General features: G+C 40.0%; 1 protein-coding gene across 1 annotated transcript in view; it reads right to left on the bottom strand.

Moving 5' to 3' along the window:
- AK9 (adenylate kinase 9) overlaps window positions 1–18747 on the bottom strand; it is a 112983-nt gene that overhangs the window by 76844 nt on the left and 17392 nt on the right. Inside the window, exons 7-11 of the mRNA XM_036249032.1 lie at window positions 16108–16236; window positions 12028–12106; window positions 9481–9575; window positions 3125–3264; window positions 2863–3043 (exon numbers count right to left, since the gene is read on the bottom strand). Coding sequence (XP_036104925.1) covers window positions 2863–3043; window positions 3125–3264; window positions 9481–9575; window positions 12028–12106; window positions 16108–16236 — 624 coding nt within the window. The remainder of the gene's footprint in view (window positions 1–2862; window positions 3044–3124; window positions 3265–9480; window positions 9576–12027; window positions 12107–16107; window positions 16237–18747) is intronic.

The raw sequence follows: 18747 nt of genomic DNA, 5'->3' as shown, positions 1-18747 counted from the left end.
TATTTTCATAACTCTAGATTCCATTTTGCTTTTCCTTCAATATGCTTCTATTACTTTATTCCATGACAATAAATATGCATTTATACCATCATTTTTAATGGGTGCACAGTATTGTATTAGCGGAATATATTATAATTTATTGAACTAAAATATCAATAATATATACTTAGGTATACATGTTTTTGATATTATAAACTAGGCTATGATAAATACAATTATGTATATATCTTTGATGGTTTCTTTAGAAAACATCTAAAAATTGAATTGACAGTTCAAAGGATATGCATGGACTTTAGGCTTTTATACATATTTCCAATCCCCATCCCTAATAGTTATACTCTCACCAGTGTATGAGAATGTACTTTTCCTCATCCTAGTCACACATCAATATTGGGTGTTAATAGTGATCTTTCAACTCTAACAGCTGACATAACATAAATCTAGGTTTTTTTTTCATCTCTCTTTAATAACTATTTGTATCTATTATTTTGTAAATTGCCTGTTGGCTATTATCTTCCATCTGCATATTGATTTGTAAGAACTCTTTAGCTCTAGCCAGTTTGGCTCAGTGGTTAGAGCATCGGCCCATGGACCAGAGAGTCCCGGGTTCGGTTCCCGCTAAGGGCATGTACCTCAGTTGCAGTTTGTCCCCGGCCCCAGATGGGGTTGTGTGGGTGGCAACCAGTCGATGTGTCTCTCTCACATCGATGTTTCTCTCTCTCTCTCTCTCTCTTCCCCCCTCTCTTCCTCCTGCTCTATCTGAAGATAAATGCAAAAATGTCCTTAGGTGAGGATTTAAAAAAAAGAACTCTTTATATTTTAAAATTATAATTCCTTTTTCTGATACATATTGTGGTAGTTTTAAAACATATCCACAAATCCTTTAATACTCCTCCCTTCAGAAGATGGAGTCTAATTCCACTCCTCTTCAGTATATGCAGAACGTAGTGATTTTTTCATTAAAAAAGTGAAAGGCCAAACTAGAGAGTGATAGAAAATATCCATAATGCTTATAATAAAAAAAGAACTTGCATGATAAACACACAATACAATATATAGATGATGTATTATAAAAGTGTACACCTTAAACCTGTATTTTATTTACCCCATAAATTCAATTTATTGAATTTAACCCCAATAAATTCAATTAAAAAATAAATAAAGAGCTTGTATATAGACACTATAAGGAACTCTCATTGATAATATTCATTTTTTTTAAATGAACAAGAGACTTGAACAAACACTTAAAATAAAGAATATATGAATGGTCAATATAAAAAAATGTTCAACCTTCTTAGCTATCAAAGAAATGCAAATTAAAACCACAGTGAGAAACACCTATTACAATGGTTAAAGTTAGAAAGACTGCCCCTAACAAAAGTTGGCAGGAATGTGGAATAACAGAACTCTCATACACTGCTGATAGAATTATAAATTGGTAGAACTAGTTTGGAAAACAGTTTGGCATCATCTATATAAATTAAACATATGCATATATCCCTGTATCCTAGAAATTTTACCCCTAGATATAGCTCCAAAATATCTAAAGATATGTATGTGTGCACTGCAGACAAACATAAGAATGTTTATAGCAATATTATTCATAATAGCCCAAACTGGAGGTAATCCAAGTTTTATTAACACTCAACTGGATAAACAAATTGTAATATGATTCAATTAATGCAAGACAATAAAACAACAAAAATGAATAAATGATAGCTATATGCAACAACACATAAATAACATGCATAAATATCACAATCATAACGTTAACTAGAAGAAGCCAGGCACAAAGAACATAAACTGTTTAAGTCCATAGGGTTAAAAGAAAAAAATGCAAAACTAACCTATGGGATGTGGATGTATACTTAGATGGTAAAACCATAAAGGAAAAGTACCGAAGTGAACACCATCAAGGTCAGGGCAGTGGCTCCCTTTGTGGAAGGAGTAAGAGGACTGGTATTGGGAAGAGGCATGAGGGGACTTCTGGGATGCTGGCGACATTCCATAGTTAACCTGGGGGTTGGCTACATGGGGGTTTGCTCTGTGATAGTTCAGTGAGCTTCAACTATTCTGTATGTTTGTTTTATTTTACAATAAAAAAGATAAAAGCAAATAGAAAATGCTACCCCTTGTTTAAAAGAACTCAAGAGGACTTGGAGCAAATCAGACTCCTCCTCAGGGCCTGCACTGCTCTGACGACCTCCTCAGCCACCTTCACCTTGTGCCATCCTTCCTTTCACGCCCCACGCTCTGGCCACACTGGCCTTCGTGTCCACATTCCAATCCCTTGTCAAATGTTTTGGCTCTGTCTTCAAATTACATCCCCGATCTGCCCGCTTCTTATCACCGCTACTGCTCTCTCTCTGGTCCAACCTAAAAAATCATTTCTCTCCATTTTTTTGAGCGTGGAGAACAAGATCACTGAGGGGAGAGGTCCAGGAATTCACAGGCCAGGGAGTTGAGAGGTCACCTTTGTAGCTACTGAAGCCAAGAATTACGACAGGAGTGAGGATGTGGTGGAAAACTCTCTCCACATACTCACTTCACAGTGAGCCAGGAGGGCTGTGACCCACGATACAGTAGACCAGTGGGGCCAAGAGAGGGAATGGGTGGCATCACCTGTACGACGTAACAGTCAAATCTGGGGGCCTTGGGGACACAGGGGTGGGCTATGGTCTGGAAGCTACAATAAACCCCAAGGGAGACGCCTTTCCCACTCCAAGCCCAGAACAACAACTACCCAACTGAGAGTGTAAAATTAAGAAAAGTCAGTACAAATCCTACAAATCCAAAAAGCCTACAAATTATAACCAAGTATAAATAGGTAGAAGGCTAGCTAGCTAGTTAGATAACAGTTACCTTTCCTTTGTAATGTTCTGCAAGCAAACTGCAAAGTGTGGTTTTCCCTGAAGACGGAGGTCCGAATATGAATAGTTTAAATGGTGGTGCTGGCATAGGCGGAAGAAGATAGGGACGTGGATTCAACAGAAATGATTTTAGTGTTTCTTCCGAGGACAGACAGTATATTTTACCTAGAAAACTTAAAGTATGTCATAATCATAAACAACTGAAAAGAGATTTGGGGAAGTTTGGAAATTAAGTTCTGAAAAATCTTACTTACCTGACGGAAAAGTCCGCCACTCCTGGATAAATGTTACCTTCCTTTAAAGACACAGGACATGTTCGTCCCCATCTGCTTCTCTGCCATCTGTATCTTGGTGCAATAAGTTTATAAGATGCAAGGGTACGAAACAGTTCATCCTATTGAAAACAAATACCACATTTAATATGTGGGCATAAGTTTTGCTGAAAGTAATGGTATTATTTCATTTCTTATTTGATAACTGCTGTAACTATCTAATAAATATTTTAGAAAGCAAATTTTGGCTTTTTTTCTTAATTGCGATCATTCTACACTTGTTCAAAATTTAATAGGGATATAGCTTTCATTTCTGTTATAAGACCTGGTATAAATTTTACTGAGCATTTTCTATTATAAGGTAGAATGAGCACAAGGAATGTTTTCTATTATGTTTCAGAAAACAGATACTGAAAAATTCTTACCAAAAAGTTTGAAAATGTACCAAATTCTTAGTCAATTTACCTAAGTTTTTAAATAGCAAGAAGTTATATACAGATTATTTTTTCATTAATTAGCTCTTTCATTCTTCTTAGAATGTGAAGTTGCCCTCAGCAATTCTTTCTGTTGGTGATCTCCAGAGAAGTTAACAACCACTTCTCTACAGAGTGCAGATGGCTGAAAGGTTCACTGTCCTTGTGTTACCTTAGCAGGGGACAAGGGAAATGGAGAGAGGTGGCATGGTGGGCAACTGCCAGGGTCCAGGTTGGCTCCCTCCCACTTTCAGATGTGGATCTCACATTAGCTGCTGGCTCCTGAGCTGACTGTGGAGAGTGATGAGAATAGGAGCTATGGTCTTGCCTGGACCATTGCAGCGTCACAGAACAAAGAGGCGTGCACAGTGTGGAGACAGGGCATGAGTGTCCTCAACTGAAGGCTGGGGGAAGTAATTAAGTCTGAAGGAAACTGTCAATGCTCAGGGGAGCTGCCTGAGACTGAGAACCTCGTCGGTGGGGCTACCCCCCTTCCCCATGAAGTCCACAGACGATGAGGCAGTGACTGAAACGTAATCAGTCCAGTCAGGAGGCAGCCATTCTCCTTAGCATCCTTATTTCCTGACCCAACTTGAAAAAATGTTTTAATAACAGATCATACTTCTCTCTCAACTTCAAGTCCCTGGAGCCACATGTCTGCCGGTGCTGAGGGGCAATGAGACAAGGAGCTTTCAAATGAGTTGGATGTTAGTCTTAAGAACGATCAGGGCTACCTCTGGTTAAACAAGGCAGATAACACATGCATTTGTGTTTGCTGCTTCCCTAAAGCTTCATGAAAATGACAGCAGAGGAATAAACTCACAAGGACACAGACTGGGAAAAGAGACCAGGGAACTGATAGCTGACCCTCCACGGTTACACATTTTTGTAGCTAGAAAGCAGATGAATGAGTGGTAGTGACTTAGATTAGAGACAGGTGAAGTCGCAGTGTGGTAGCAGGAATGAGTGTGGGGGTGGTGTGGGGACAACAAGAATAAAGTTCATTCACTCTGCAAAACCCCCGAGAGGCTCAGGACCTGTTAACACCAGGCACCTCTGAAGGCAGGGAATGGAAAGCAGAAGACAGGAAGGTTGGCTGAAAATCTTTAAAAGGAGGTGCCGCCCTGGCCGGTTTGGCTCAGCGGTTAGAGCGTCCGCCTGCGGTCCGGAGAGACCCGGGTTCGGTTCCCGCTAAGGGCATGTACCTCGGTTGCAGTTTGTCCCCGGCCCTGGTTGGTCGTGCGGGTGGCAGCCACTCGATGTGTCCCTTTCACATCGATGTTTCCCTCTCTCTCTCTTCCTCTCTCTCCCTCCTACTCTGTCTGTACAAAAAATGGAAAAATGTCCTCGGATGAGGATTAAAAAAAAAAGGAGGTGCTAGTGGCCAGAGCCACGTTCCATTTCACTGAGTCAGCCAACAGCCCTGTCCCTCAGCCCAACACTACCTCTCTTTCAATCAGAAGACTGGAGGCTTCCTGCCTGGGGAGACTAAACCTGAGGATCTCGTAAGAAGGACCCCCAAAACACAGCCACAGTGAGAGGGAGGCACAAGAAAGTCGGCGGTTCTAGCCACTACACTCAAGCTCCCCTCCTACCCCAGCCTCTAGCTGCAGAACTTCTGGATACTTCCATGATCTAGCAACTCCCTTGTTAGTGCCTGGCACAGCTCAGGCTCTTTAGTCCTGCTGCCAGCTCTGTTGTGGTTGATCCTGCACAGTATCAGCTAATTTGCTGGGCCCAGTACAAAACAGAAATGCAGGGCCCTTGTTCTAAAGTGACCAGGAATTTCAAGACTGTAACAGCACAGCATTGAACTAATTGTGGGGCCCGTCTAAGCATGCGGTTCTGTGGGGCTGCACAGGTCGCTAGCCCATGAAGCCAGCCTTGCCCCTTCAATACAGATGTTGCGTATTTTAAATATTACCATTGGTTTTGGGCATTTTACAAGCATCATTTCATATAGGCGATATTATCCCTTTTTAAAACAATTGAACAAAGGGTAAGGTTAAGCAAAGTCACAGATCTGGTAGGCTGTAGATCTGGAATTCAAGTCCACATGTGTCTGATTTGAAAACTGATGCTGTCACTGTCTACTGTGCTGGATGCCAGCCTGACAGTCCTTCCTCCCACCGCAAACTCTCACACCCATCACCACCCACACGTCCGCCTCCTATCTAACAGCTCATCGACTGTTACAGCTCTCACACTCATCTCCCAGGGGTTCGAATTCACATCAAGGTCTGTTTACCTCTCACCCCTTTAAACCAGTGGTCCTCATCCCAGGCTGCACAGGGATATCTGCAAGGAGGTTTTCAGGTTTTTATTTTTTTCACTGTGGTTAGTTACATATAACATAAAATTTACCATCTTAACAAAGTTAAGTATACAATGCAGTTGCATTAAGTACACTCAAAATGTTGTGCAACCATCACCACTATCCATTTCCAGAACATTTTTTTATTAACCCAAACAGAAACTCTGCACCTATTAAACAATAATTCCCTGGTAATCTCTGTTCTACTTCCTGCCCCTTTGAATTTGCCTATTCTAGGAGCCTCACTTAAGTGTAATTATACAGTATCTGTCTTCTGTTTCTGGCTCATTTCACTTAGCACAATGTTTTCAAAGTTCATCCATGTTTTAGCATGTATCAGAATTTAATTTCCTTTTAAGGCTGAATAATATTCAATTGTGTGCACATACCACACTTTGTTTATCCATTTATGCACTGATGGACATTTGGGTTGTTCTACCTCCTGGCTGTTCACTATGAGTACTGATGTACAAATATCTACTTGAGTTCTTGTTTTCAATTTTTTGGGGTATATACCTAGGAGTAAAATTTCTGCATCTTATGGTAAATCTGTGTTCAACATTTTGACAAAATATCAAACTGTTTTATACAGTGGCTGCACCATCCTCAACAATACTTATTATTTTCCATTTTTTTCACACGCACGTGCGCGCGCGCGCGCACACACACACACACACACACACACATTCTAACACTTAACAGCAGTAATCTTGTACTTTTGATTTGCATTTCCCTAATGACTAGTGATGTTTAAATTCTTTTCATGTGTTTATTAGCCATTTATAAATCTTCTTTGGAGATTTAAGTCCTTTATATTCAACTCTTTTATATTGGTTTTCTTAAACTCACCTGCCTTTAGCAGAAGCATCCATCTAAAGTTATTCAAAACACACAGGGACTTCAAGACTTAGCAACCATGATAAGCCAGGATTCTTCAGTGTCCTAAATTTTAATTTCTTTCTTTATTGATTTTAGAGAGAGAGAGGAAGGGATAGGGAGAAAGAGAGAGCTAGAAACATCGATGAGAGAGAACATCAATTGGTCACCTCTTGCACGCCCCCCACTGGGAATGAGGCCACAACCTGAGCATGTGTCCTGACCAGGAATCAAACTGGCGACCTCTTGGTGCATGGATTAACACTCAACCACAGAGCCACAACCTGGCTGGGCCAGTATCCCGAACTTTAAAGTAGGGTTTCTCAAACATAAGTGGGGATAGAAATCTTTTCTAGATCTTGTAAAACTACATTTCCAGGTGCCACCTCTAGACAGATATTCTGGTTCAGTCAGTCCGGGATGTGAGTTTAAGGAATCTGTATTTGTAGTAAGCTTCCCAAGTGATTCTTTTGGAGGTGACCTGGTCTGCCGGGGAGAAATAGTGCTTGAGGGATATAAATAATTACTCCATTGTACACAGTCGCAATTTCTGCCCTTTTATGAAAGAGAGGGCAGGCATCCTTAGTCATATATCTTATGAACTATAACCTTAGGCAATAATCTCTAAGGACAAACTTTCCAGCTGGGAAATTCCAGCCGGGAACTTTAAAATTTTCTTTTATTGATGATCTAAAAGAGGAGGCTCAGGACACAGCCTCTGTGCTCGTCAGGCCCACCTTTCTTTTCTATTTTTTTTTTTTTTATTCTCACCCGAGGACATTGCATTTATCTTCAGATAGAGTGGGAGGGAGAGAGGGAGGAAGAGAGAGAGAGAGCAACATAGACACATCAACTGATTGTCACCCACACAACCCCAACCGGGGCCGGGGACAAATCGCAACCGAGGTACGTGCCCTTAGCGCAGTGGTTCTCAACCTTCCTAATGCTGCGACCCTTTAATACAGTTCGTCATGTTGTGTTTTTTTTTTTTTTTATCCTCACCCGAGGATATTTTTCCATTTTTTGTACAGATAGAGTGGGAGGGAGAGAGAGGAAGGTAGAGAGAGAGAGAGAGAAACATCGATGTGAAGGGACACATCGAGTGGCTGCCACCTGCACGACCAACCAGGGCCGGGACAAACTGCAACCGAGGTACATGCCCTTAGCGGGAACCGAACCTGGGTCTCTCCGGACCGCAGGCTGACGCTCTAACCGCTGAGCCAAAATGGCCAGGGCCAGTTCGTTATGTTGTGGTGAACCCCAACCATAAAAGTATTTTCGTTGCTCCTTTATAACTATAATTTTGCTACTGTTATGTCTTAGGCGACCCCTATGAAAGGGTTGTTTGACCCCAAAAGGGGTTGGGACCCATTTCAGGGTCAAGACCCACAGGTTGAGAACTGTTGCCTTAGCGGGAACCGAACCCAGGTCTCTCTGGTCTGCGGGCCGACGCTCTAACTGCTGAGCCCACCTTTCTTCCTCTTCAGCACCAGTTTGTGTTACTAAAGTCCCAGAACATATTCCAACAAAGTTCACCCATTAAGATCTAGGGATTACAGTCCGGCTGGTGTGGCTCAGTGGTTGAGCATTGACCCATGCACCAAGAGGTCGCCGGTTCGATTCCCAGTTGGGACACATGCCCAGGTTGTGGGCCCGATCCCCAGCTGGGGGCATGCAGGAGGTGGCCAATCAATGTTTCTATTTCTCTGTCCCTCTCACTTAGTCTCTCTCTAAAATCAATAAAGAAAAACATTAAAAAAAAAAAGATCTAGGGATTACACATTACAGGATAACAAAAGGACCTTTCTTCAAAGATTACTTTATTTGAATTATAATACTTATTTAAAAATTCTGGTGTTTGTTTTTTAATTTCTATTCATGTAGGTAAAACTGAATTTTTCAGAATACATTAAATCTCCAATTAAAGCTCTGTGGCCCCTTTAGCACTTAGCATTTATAATCTGATCACCATCACATCCATAACACTTCAGTGCTAGGAACACAGCGGTTGTTCCAAAACACTCGTTGAATGATTGAAGGAACGAGGAGTGCTGATGGAGTCCAAGGCTTTTATGTCTTTGCTTTCTTTGGTGCTGCAAAATGTTTAAAGTGAATTTGGTTTTGTCTTTCTCATTTTTCCTGTGATTAGTTGTTCTGCTTTATTTGTTATTTTAAATTCTCACTGAGGATATTTTTTTCTATTTATCTTCAGATAGAGTGAGAGGGATGGAGAGACGGAGGGAGGGAGAGAGAGAGGGAGAGAGAGAGAGAGAGAGAGAGAGAGAGAGAGAGAGAGAGAGAGAGACATCCATGTGAAAAAGACATCGATTGGTTGTCTCCCGCACAACTTCGACCAGGGCTGGGGATGAATCGCAACCGAGGTATGTGCCCTTCACCGGAATCGAACCCACGACTCATTGGTCCATGGGCTGATGCTCCAATCTCTGAGCTAAACTGGCCAGCAGGGTTGTTCTGCTTTAATTGGTTTTCTTTGTTTCATTACTTTTGTTTTGTTGTGTTTGGTGTCTATAAGAATATTGTGCCAATATCACAACTTCTTTCCAGAAATCAAATCCATCTTTATAAAAAGCACCCTGAAACTCCTTTTAAACCTTGAAAGGATATAAATTAAAACAGTAAAACAGTTCACTTTGAAACTCTTAAAAATAACTTACATTGTCCAATGCATCATTCATTTCTTCCTCAGCACTCTGAAGTTTAGTTATAACAGCTGCTTTTCTTAGGTTCAGAAATTTAAGTCGATCTATAACTGTCTAAATTTAGAGAACAAATCTTTAATTACATTGCCATTTGAACTTTTCTAATATTCTGAAAAAGTGGTGAGTTGATGAGTAATATATTTCCTTGCTTCTTCCTAGCTTCTGGTTGTTTGCTGGTAATCTATTGTGTTTTTGGCTTATAGGTGCCTCACTCCAATCCCGCCTTTGTCGTCATGTAGCCATCTTCTCCTGGTGTCTGAGTCTCTGCTCTTCTAAGGACACCAGTCGCATTGCACTAGAGCACTGTCATTCAGTATGATCTCATCTTAACTTGATTATATCCAAAAAGATCTTATTTCCAAATAAAGTCACATTCATAGATATTGGAGGTTAAGACTTCAACATATCTTTTAGGGGGACACAATTCAACCCATAACAATTTAACCCGTCTTCCTTCTGGTCCCCAAATATTCATGTCCTTAGAGGTCTAGCTCCATAGGACCTCTTCAGGTGAGAGAAGACAGCCATGTGAAAGCAGAGGCAGATATTGGAGTTATGCTACCCAAGGGATGCCTGGGGCTACCAGCCAGAAGAGGCAAGGATGGATCCTCTCCTACAGGCTCTGGAGGGAGCATGGACCTGCCAACATGTTGATTTTGCACTTCTAGCCTCTAGAACTATGAGAAAATAAATTTCTCTCATTTTAAACCACCTAGTTTATGGTACTTTGTTATGATAACTCTAGAAAACTAATACAGATACTTTGTGGAAGAATTTGAAACATAGTCTGAGATAAGAGATGGTGAGAGAGACAAAGTCCTGATGGTACATGATAACCTGTGGAAGATTGTGTCAATATTATTATTTTTTTCTTTTTCTTTATTGTTTAGAGAGAGGAAGTGAGAGGGAGAGAGAGATGGAAACATCAATGAGAGAGAACATCGATTGGCCGCCTCCTGCATACCCCCCACTGGGGATCGGGCCCACAACGTGGGCATGTGCCTTGACCAAGAATCAAATCGGCAACCTCTTGATGCATGGGTTGATGCTCAGCCACTGAGCCACAGCAGTTGGGCTAGATTGTATTATTAATTCACACTTCACCCTCTCCTCCCTTCCCTTGCTAATTCCCTAGTTCATGTTGGGTAAAGTACACACCCTATCCCCTTGGTGTTGAGCTTCTCCATGAACTTGTTTTGGCCAGTGGAATGTGGGGTCTTCACAGGCTTGGTAAGTTTCAACTAGGCCTATTAGAGTTTCTGCCCTCTCTCTTGTGTTGCAAAAAGTGCTCATATTTTGAATACATTTTGAAGGTGAAGCCTACTGTGTATGCTTGATGGATTGAATGTGGGGTTGAGAAAAATAAAAGAGTGGTTTGCAATTGTAGCCCATCTCTTATCCTCCAGAGAAGGGAGAGGAGCTAGAAACAGAGTTAATAATTAATCATGCCTATGTAAGGAAGGCTCCATAAAATCCCAATAGCATGGTGTTTGGAGAGCTTCCACTTGGAGAACACATCGACACCAAGAGGGTAACACACCCCAACTCCATGGGGACAGAAGCTTCTGAGCTTGGGACCTTCTCAGACCTCACCCTATGTATTTCTTCATCTGGCTGTTGATCTGTATCCTTTATCATGTCTTGTAATAAACCTGTCTTTCTGGTGTCCAGGAGCCATCCAGGAGCCTACTCAGATTCATCTCAATATAACAAAAGATGCTTCTAGTGCTCTTATCCCTTAGGCATTTATAGGGTTTGGGGGGCTCTGTGTCAGGAATCAGGGACAGAGACCAATATATATTTTCTTTTATCTCACAGAGGTCTAATAGTCACCTCAGATTTAAACACTCAAGATAAAACTCATATTCCACCATTACCACCACCCCAACTCAAATACACTTCTCCCACGTTCCTCCCCTCTCAGTAATGTCAAATCCAGCCTTCCAGCTGCTCATCCTTAGACTTTCAATTTTAAAATAATTTCAGATTACTTTTCACCAGACTAGATTCTGCCCCTCTGCCACACCATTTTATAAGCCCACCAGCAATGTATAAGTGTTCCAATTTTCCCACATCCTTGAGAACACTTGGTAGTGCCTGTTTGTATGTGTGTGTGTGTGTGTGTGTGTGTGTGTGTGTGTGTGTGTTTAATTTCAGCCATGTTAGTGGGTATGCAGTGGTATTTCATTATGGTTTTGTTTTGCATTTCTCTAATGACTCATATTAAGCACCATCATGACCTTATTGGCTGCTATTTGCTTTTACTTTTCTTTGAGGCCTTTTTTGTCATACAGGAATTTTAGATTCAAATGTAGTTTTGATTTAAATATAATAAACAAATGAATAAATATAACATCAAATTTTTAAGTGTCAAGATGAATTTTTCACACAATAAATGGTTAAAAAAGTAAAAATATTTCTGATGTTTGTTAAAATAGGTACAATTCAGTCAACAACTTTTTGATTTTCCAAACTGTGGGATATTCTTACTGAAAATTGTACTTACCATTAAGAGCTCCTCTGGGGGCTTATTTCCATCTAGCTCAATGAAATAACGGGGGTTGTGTTCAGCCATTACTTCCTACAGATAATAAAGATGAAACCTTATTATCTAGGATCATTGCGAAAACTACAAGATCAGAATTTTAATATCCTTGAAGAAATCTTGAAAGCTAAATTGCTTTATACATGAAATAATGTATGTTATTTTTAGTGCTCAAGCTATTCAAAAGGATGACTCTGGTATCTGTTCCTTTCAGTAGGGCATGAGTGTTTGCTTTACCATATTCTTGCTAGCATTAGAAAGTCTTATTTCTTGTTCATCTTTTCAAATTTGATCATAGAAATAAATACTTCATTATTTTTATTTATTATTTTATTTATTATCTTTATTGTTGAATGTATTACAGATGTTCCTCATTTTCCCCCCATTGGCCCCCTCCTCCCCACTCCCGCCCCCCTCCTGCCTTTCCCCACACTGTTGTCTGTGTCCATTGATTATGCATGTAAGTTCTTTGGTTTATTTCTTCCCACCCCCAACCCCCTTCCATTTGAGGTTTTTCAGTCTAGCAACGAATTTGTACTTCTTAATCCCTTCACCTTTTTCACCCATTCCCCCAACCTCCCTCCCATCTGGCAACCAACAAAATGTTCTCTGTATCTATGAGAATGTTTCTGTTCTGCCTGTTCACTTTGTTGTAGATTCCATTGTCGATAGATAAGTATTCACTGCCATTTTGTTTGTTCATATATTTTATCTTTTTCTTCAAAAAGACCCTTCATCATTTCATATAATAACAGTTTGGTGGTGATGAACTCCTTTAACTTTTTCTTGTCTGGGAAACTCTTTACATGGCCATCAATTCTAAATGACAGCTTTGCAGGATAGAGTAATCTTGGTTGTAGGTTCTTGCTTTTCATCACTCTGAATATTTCTTGCCACCCCCTTCTGGCCTGCAAAGTTTCTTTTGAGAAATCAGCTGACAGCCTTATGGGAACTCCCTTGTAGGTAACTAGCTGCCTTTCTCTTGCTGCTTTTAAGATTCTCTCTTTGTCTTGAACCTTTTGCATTTTGATGATGATGTGTCTTGGTGTCTCTTGGGGTTCATCTTGTATAGGACTCTCTGTGTTTCCTAGACTTGTATGTCAGTTTCCTTCACCAAGTTAGGGAAGTTTTCTGCCATTATTGTTTCAAATAGGTTTTCGATTTCTTCTCTCTCTTCTTCTGGCACCCCCAAGATGCGAATGTTGGTATGCTTGAAGTTGTCCCAGAGGTTCCTTACACTGTCCTCATTTTTTGGATTCTTTTTTCTTTTTGCTGTTCTGATTGGGTCTTTTTTGCTTCTTTATATTCCAAATCGATGGTTTGCTTCTTGGCTTTACCTACTCTACTATTGAATCTATGTAAATTATTCTTTATTTCAGTTAGTGCCTCCTTCATTTCTGACTGGTCCTCTTTTATGCTCTTGAGGTCCTCACTAAGTTCACTGAGGTTTTCATTGAGCATCCTTATAAGCAGTATTTTGAACTCAGCATCTGTTGGGTTGCTTATCTCCATTTCGCTTAGTTCTTTTATTGGGGTTTTGTTCTGTTCTTTCATTTGGGACCTGTTTCTCAGTCTCCTAATTTTGGCTGCCTCCCTGTGTTTGTTTCTATGTATTACTTAACTAGAGGTATGGGGCTATCTGAGACCAGATGCTGCTTGTTTGAAAGAATTTAGGAAAACCTGAACCAGGATCCAAGACAGGCCAATCCTATGGTTAAGCAACTGGCAACAGCTTGGGTGGGCCTGAAAGTTGGGCGGGGCGGGGCCTCAGGGAATCACCAGGCGGGGCTACCAGTGTGAGCCAGGTTGCTGGAGTCCCAGATATGGCGACTGTCTGCCGCCCCAGGGAAGGGCTCACCAAAGGAACAAAGGCCTCTTACAGCACATTTGTCCCGGAGAAAGCCCCCTCTCTAGCCCTCGCTCCAGTGCCAAACAGCTCAGTTCTTCCCTGTATGTCTCTGGTGCCCCTCAAGCTGCCTCCCCTCCAAGCTTAGAGGGAGAGAGTCCGATAAGTCCGTGCGCGGGCCTTTTAAGGAGCTGCCTGGGCTCCAGCTGCCTCAGACTCTCTGAGCCTCAGTTCCCGCTGTTTTTTTTTAGCCAGAAGTTATGGGGACTTCTCTTCCTGGCACTGGAACCCTGAGCGAGGTGCCTGGTGTGGGATGGGGACCCCTCAGTCCTCAGGGAGGACCTTCCCAGCTGAGGTGTCCTCCTGATTTTTATCCGTCACACGTGGGTGTGGGACCAGCCCGTGCGTGTCCGCGTCCGCCTCCGCCCCTCCTACCAGTCTGGATGTGGCTGCTGCTTTAATTCCGTAGTTGTAGGACTTCCATTCAGCTTGATTTCAGGTGGTTTTGAATGATGGTTGTTCTGTAGTTTAGTTGTGACTACAGTGTGGTTGTGGGAGGACGCGCTACCGCGTTTACCTACCCGCCATCTTAACCGGAAGTCCAAATGCTTCATTATTTACATTAGCATTTCTTCATAATCAGTGAAGCTGATCATTTTTCCAGAGGTCTGTTACTCTTTTGTCTTTCATTTTTGTGAATTGTCTGCTCATATCTGTAGTCTATTTATCTCAGAAGGGAGAGAACTTAAAGGTTTAACAAATAATTTCTATGACTTTTACATAATTAATGTGGATATATTACCAGTTTATCTTTTGAGTAATGGTTTTTAATTCTTTTATTTCTAGAAGTCTTACAAATAATAAAACTGAATTTATAATTTTTTTCCTTTGTGAGCTTGTCACTTGTTCAGCTGAATATCTGTTAAGCATTTACCACTTGCCATACTTTGGGCACTGCACTGGGCACGGGCAATGCTAGTATGTAAGACCTTGTCCCTAACCTTGAAGAGATTATATCTGCTTATTTTCCCCTGTGAATATAGTTTTCTAATTTTCTGAATCTGATTTTAATTATGCTTTATTTCATGCCCAGTGTCAGCCACATAAGGACTATGCAGGATATTTTTGTTGAAGGAAGAATGTTATATGTAAATATGTAAATTACTGTTAAGAAGCTATGTTTAAAGGCCAGGGATAGAAGAGAATGAAGGGAGGAATAAAAGTCATAAATAAGAAAAGAATTAAATTTGGTTCTCATTTTGAGGGGTAGATGACAAGAATTAAAATGATCCATTTATTTATCTTTAAATATGTATATAAACACAAAACAAATTATTTTAGTTTATCAGATGGGAAGAGGCAACTTGAAAACTGTTTTTTATTTGTCTTTGTTGTTCTATTGCTCAGCAAAATGCCTAGCTAAATACCCAAGTTCAACAGATGTTTGTTGAATAAATTTCCAACACAAATTTGGCAGTCTTCCCTAAATTTTTGGCCATATAAAGTATGTTTTTCATATAATTGTAATTTTAATAATCGTATTTTATTTTATTTGTTTATTTATTTTTTTGGTATGTGCCCTTAGCAGGAACTGAACCTGGGACTCTCTGGTCCGCAGGCCGATGCTCCAACCGCTGAGCCAAACTGGCCAGGGCAGTAATCATATTTTAAATGCTAGTTATTTTAATTAAAAGTTTCTTATTACAATATATAGTGGCTTTATCATGTTTATATATAATCAACTTTGAATGGGATATAACATAGAAACTAATCTGGGAATAATTCTTCTTTAGATTACAATTTAAATAAACTTTTAGAACAAAAGATACACCTTAGTGTACATTTGTTTTAATAAACCCATAAATTACAGATTGAAAATGATTTTACAAAATAGTGTGTTAACATCGGTTTTCCAATCTCCAACCATAAATGAATTCCCCTAGTTCCTTTTTAAAAATGCAGTTCATTTATCACTTTTCAGTAACACTGATCCTTTGTATGAGTAAAACAATATTGTTTTGTGAAACAGGCTTTGGGACAGAAGCCTTATTGTAACAGCATTCTACCAAACTCAAGTGGAGGAGAATCAGACAGATGATATGTAGGGGTGAATAAATGTGAAAGCCATTTAACCTAGTGACAGAACACAAATATCAATATTCCCATTTTCAGCAATATATCTTGTTCTTACTTCTAAAGCTTGAAGAATCATCTCCTTATAAAGTTTAACAGTGTGCTCAATATTTTCCAAAAAATCCTCAGGCCTTTGAACTAAATGTTGAAGAATTTCAGCCATCATCTGCATTTCAGCAATAAATATCTAAATGGAAAAGAAGAGATTTTAAATATCTTTATGTTAATGATTACTTAATTTACAAGCCATACCCCTCCCTCCTTACACCTAGATGCCATTTTAGGGTAAGAAGCAGGCAGACGGGAAATTAGAGACTGAGCATTTTTATTTAAGAGTGATTAAATGCCTTAGGGGGCCTTTATCAGATAAAATAAAACTTGAAATTGACTTTGATACTTACTAATTTCTTTGTGCTCCTCAATGAGTAAAGAGAAGCAGGGGAAAAACATCAAATTTTTAGAGAAAAAATAAAGAGATCAGATTTTCTCTGAATACCTGAGCTACTAGTTCGTTCATTCACTCCTTCTGTGAAGATTGACTGAGTGAACAAAACTAAGACACTGGGGATCACAGACCATACATACCAGTTGGAGCATAAAGAGCATAAACACGAAGACAAATAAATATGTAACAGGTTAGGTGATGGTAAGTATGAGGAAACAAGATAATGCAGGATAGAGGGGATGAAGAGTAACAGGAGAAGGTGGTATTTTAATCAGGTGGTCATGTACAGGTTCTCTGAAGAAGTAACATTTGAGTAGAACCCAGAAGTAAATGAGGGAGAGAGAGAGACACCGATTTCTGAAGAATGAACATTTCAAGGCAGAGGGAACAGAGTGTGTAAAATTTCTCAGCCCAAGGCTGGAAAGTGTTCACTATCATACTTATTATCCTATTTCATCATCATATTTATTATTTAATTATTAATTCTAGTTTTTGTCAGTGCATAAAAATCTGTTTTATACCATTTGAAATATATTACCTATTATATAAGCCAATTTAAACTTACTTGAAATGCTTTAAATACTATTTTATTAGTTAAATAAGAAATTAATATCCTTAAATATATGATTATTTAATCATTATTCTATAGTTGAACAAGACTGTTTCATATTTTTCACAATTATAAATAACATTTCACTGAATAGCTTTGCAGATAAATCTTTATATTGCTAATATTTTCCTTTAGAATAATTTCTACAAGTAAAATTACTGGGCCAAAGATTATATATTTCAAAGTAGCTTAATACACACTGTTTTTTTCCCAAAAGATATCATTCTTCTCTCTGTAGCAGAGGGCTTTGCTAGAATGCATGTGCATTCAGTCATTATACAACTTCTCATTAAGCACCTATTGTATACAGAGGATTGTTACAGTGGGAGATATGGTCCCTGCTGTATAAAGCTCACATTCAGTAGGATAGACAGATAATAAGCAAGTAAATAGCCCTGGCTGGTTTGCACAGCGGTTAGAATAATGGCCCGAGGACCGGAGAGTCTTGGGTTCGGTTTCCACTAAGGGCACGTACTTCGGTTTCAGTTTGTCCCTGGCCCTGGATGGGGTCGTGTGGATGCCAACCACTTGATGTGTCTCTCTCACATCGATGTTTCTCTCTCTCTCTTCCTCCTTCTCTCACTCCCACTCTATCTGAAGTTAAATGCAAAAAAAAAAAAGGGGGGTAAGTTCTATGAGGAAAATGAAGAAGGGTAAAGGGTTAGGCCTGTGTTGTTCAGCATAGTTGCCACTAGCCACATGTACCAATTGAGCACATGAAATGTGGCAAGTACACCTTGGAATGTGCTGTAAATGTAAACTACACACCGGATTTAAAAACTCTAGCATAAAAAAGAATGCATGATACTTAGAATTTTTATGTTGAAATAATATTTTGGATATACTAGTTTAAATAAAATGTACTATTAAATGATTTTTGCCTGTTTCTTTTTACTTTTTAAAAAAGTGGCTACTAGCACATTTAAAAGCACATATGGCAGGGTATATTTCTAGGTGCTCTACAGTGACGTCATCTCTGAGGCAACATGAAGGAGCAAGGTCATAAAGGAGATCTGGAGGAGGGGGCTGTAGGCAGAGGCTGGTCCAAAGGATGGAAGTGAGACTGAGTTCAGCACAGTGGAAGACAAGCTGGAAGGCCAACGAGGCTGGAATAAGTGAGCAGGCTGGGAGAGGCAGCAGGGATGAGCACCGAGAGTCTGGGTCCTTGGCCTTGTAAGCTATGTGAGGGTGTCTGAATTTTAATCTACAGGTAATAAAAAGTCACGGAGGGTCATGTTAAAAAAAAAAGTAGCTCTGGCTTCTAGAAAGAATGGAATGGGAGGGGGCAGGTCGAGGAAGAAAGTGAAAACTGAGAGAACTTGAACAGAACTATTGCAGAAGTTCAGGGAGATTGTTCACATCTGCTTGTGTATGGAGGCAAACACTTTCACACCATCTGCTCAAATGGGCAGCAGGTCTGCCTCTGAACATGGCTGTACCATTAGGCTGAGATCGCAAAAAACCGGGCCCTGGGGGCCGAACCATAATTTAATGATCTTCCACAGCATTTAATGATCTTTAATTATCTTTCTATCTTCTTTTTCTATTTTCTTTCCCCTTCCTCTTCTCCTTTTCCTTCCTATCTTCCATAATTTAATCCAGCCCATCACCTGTTAACAGATTTCTTCATATTAGATTCTGCA

The sequence above is a fragment of the Molossus molossus genome, unplaced genomic scaffold (genome assembly GCF_014108415.1).
Source record: "Molossus molossus isolate mMolMol1 unplaced genomic scaffold, mMolMol1.p scaffold_m16_p_8, whole genome shotgun sequence".
Classification (NCBI taxonomy): domain Eukaryota; kingdom Metazoa; phylum Chordata; class Mammalia; order Chiroptera; family Molossidae; genus Molossus; species Molossus molossus.
Note: the sequence above shows the minus strand (reverse complement) of the source record. Positions and strands in the feature narration are given on the sequence as shown.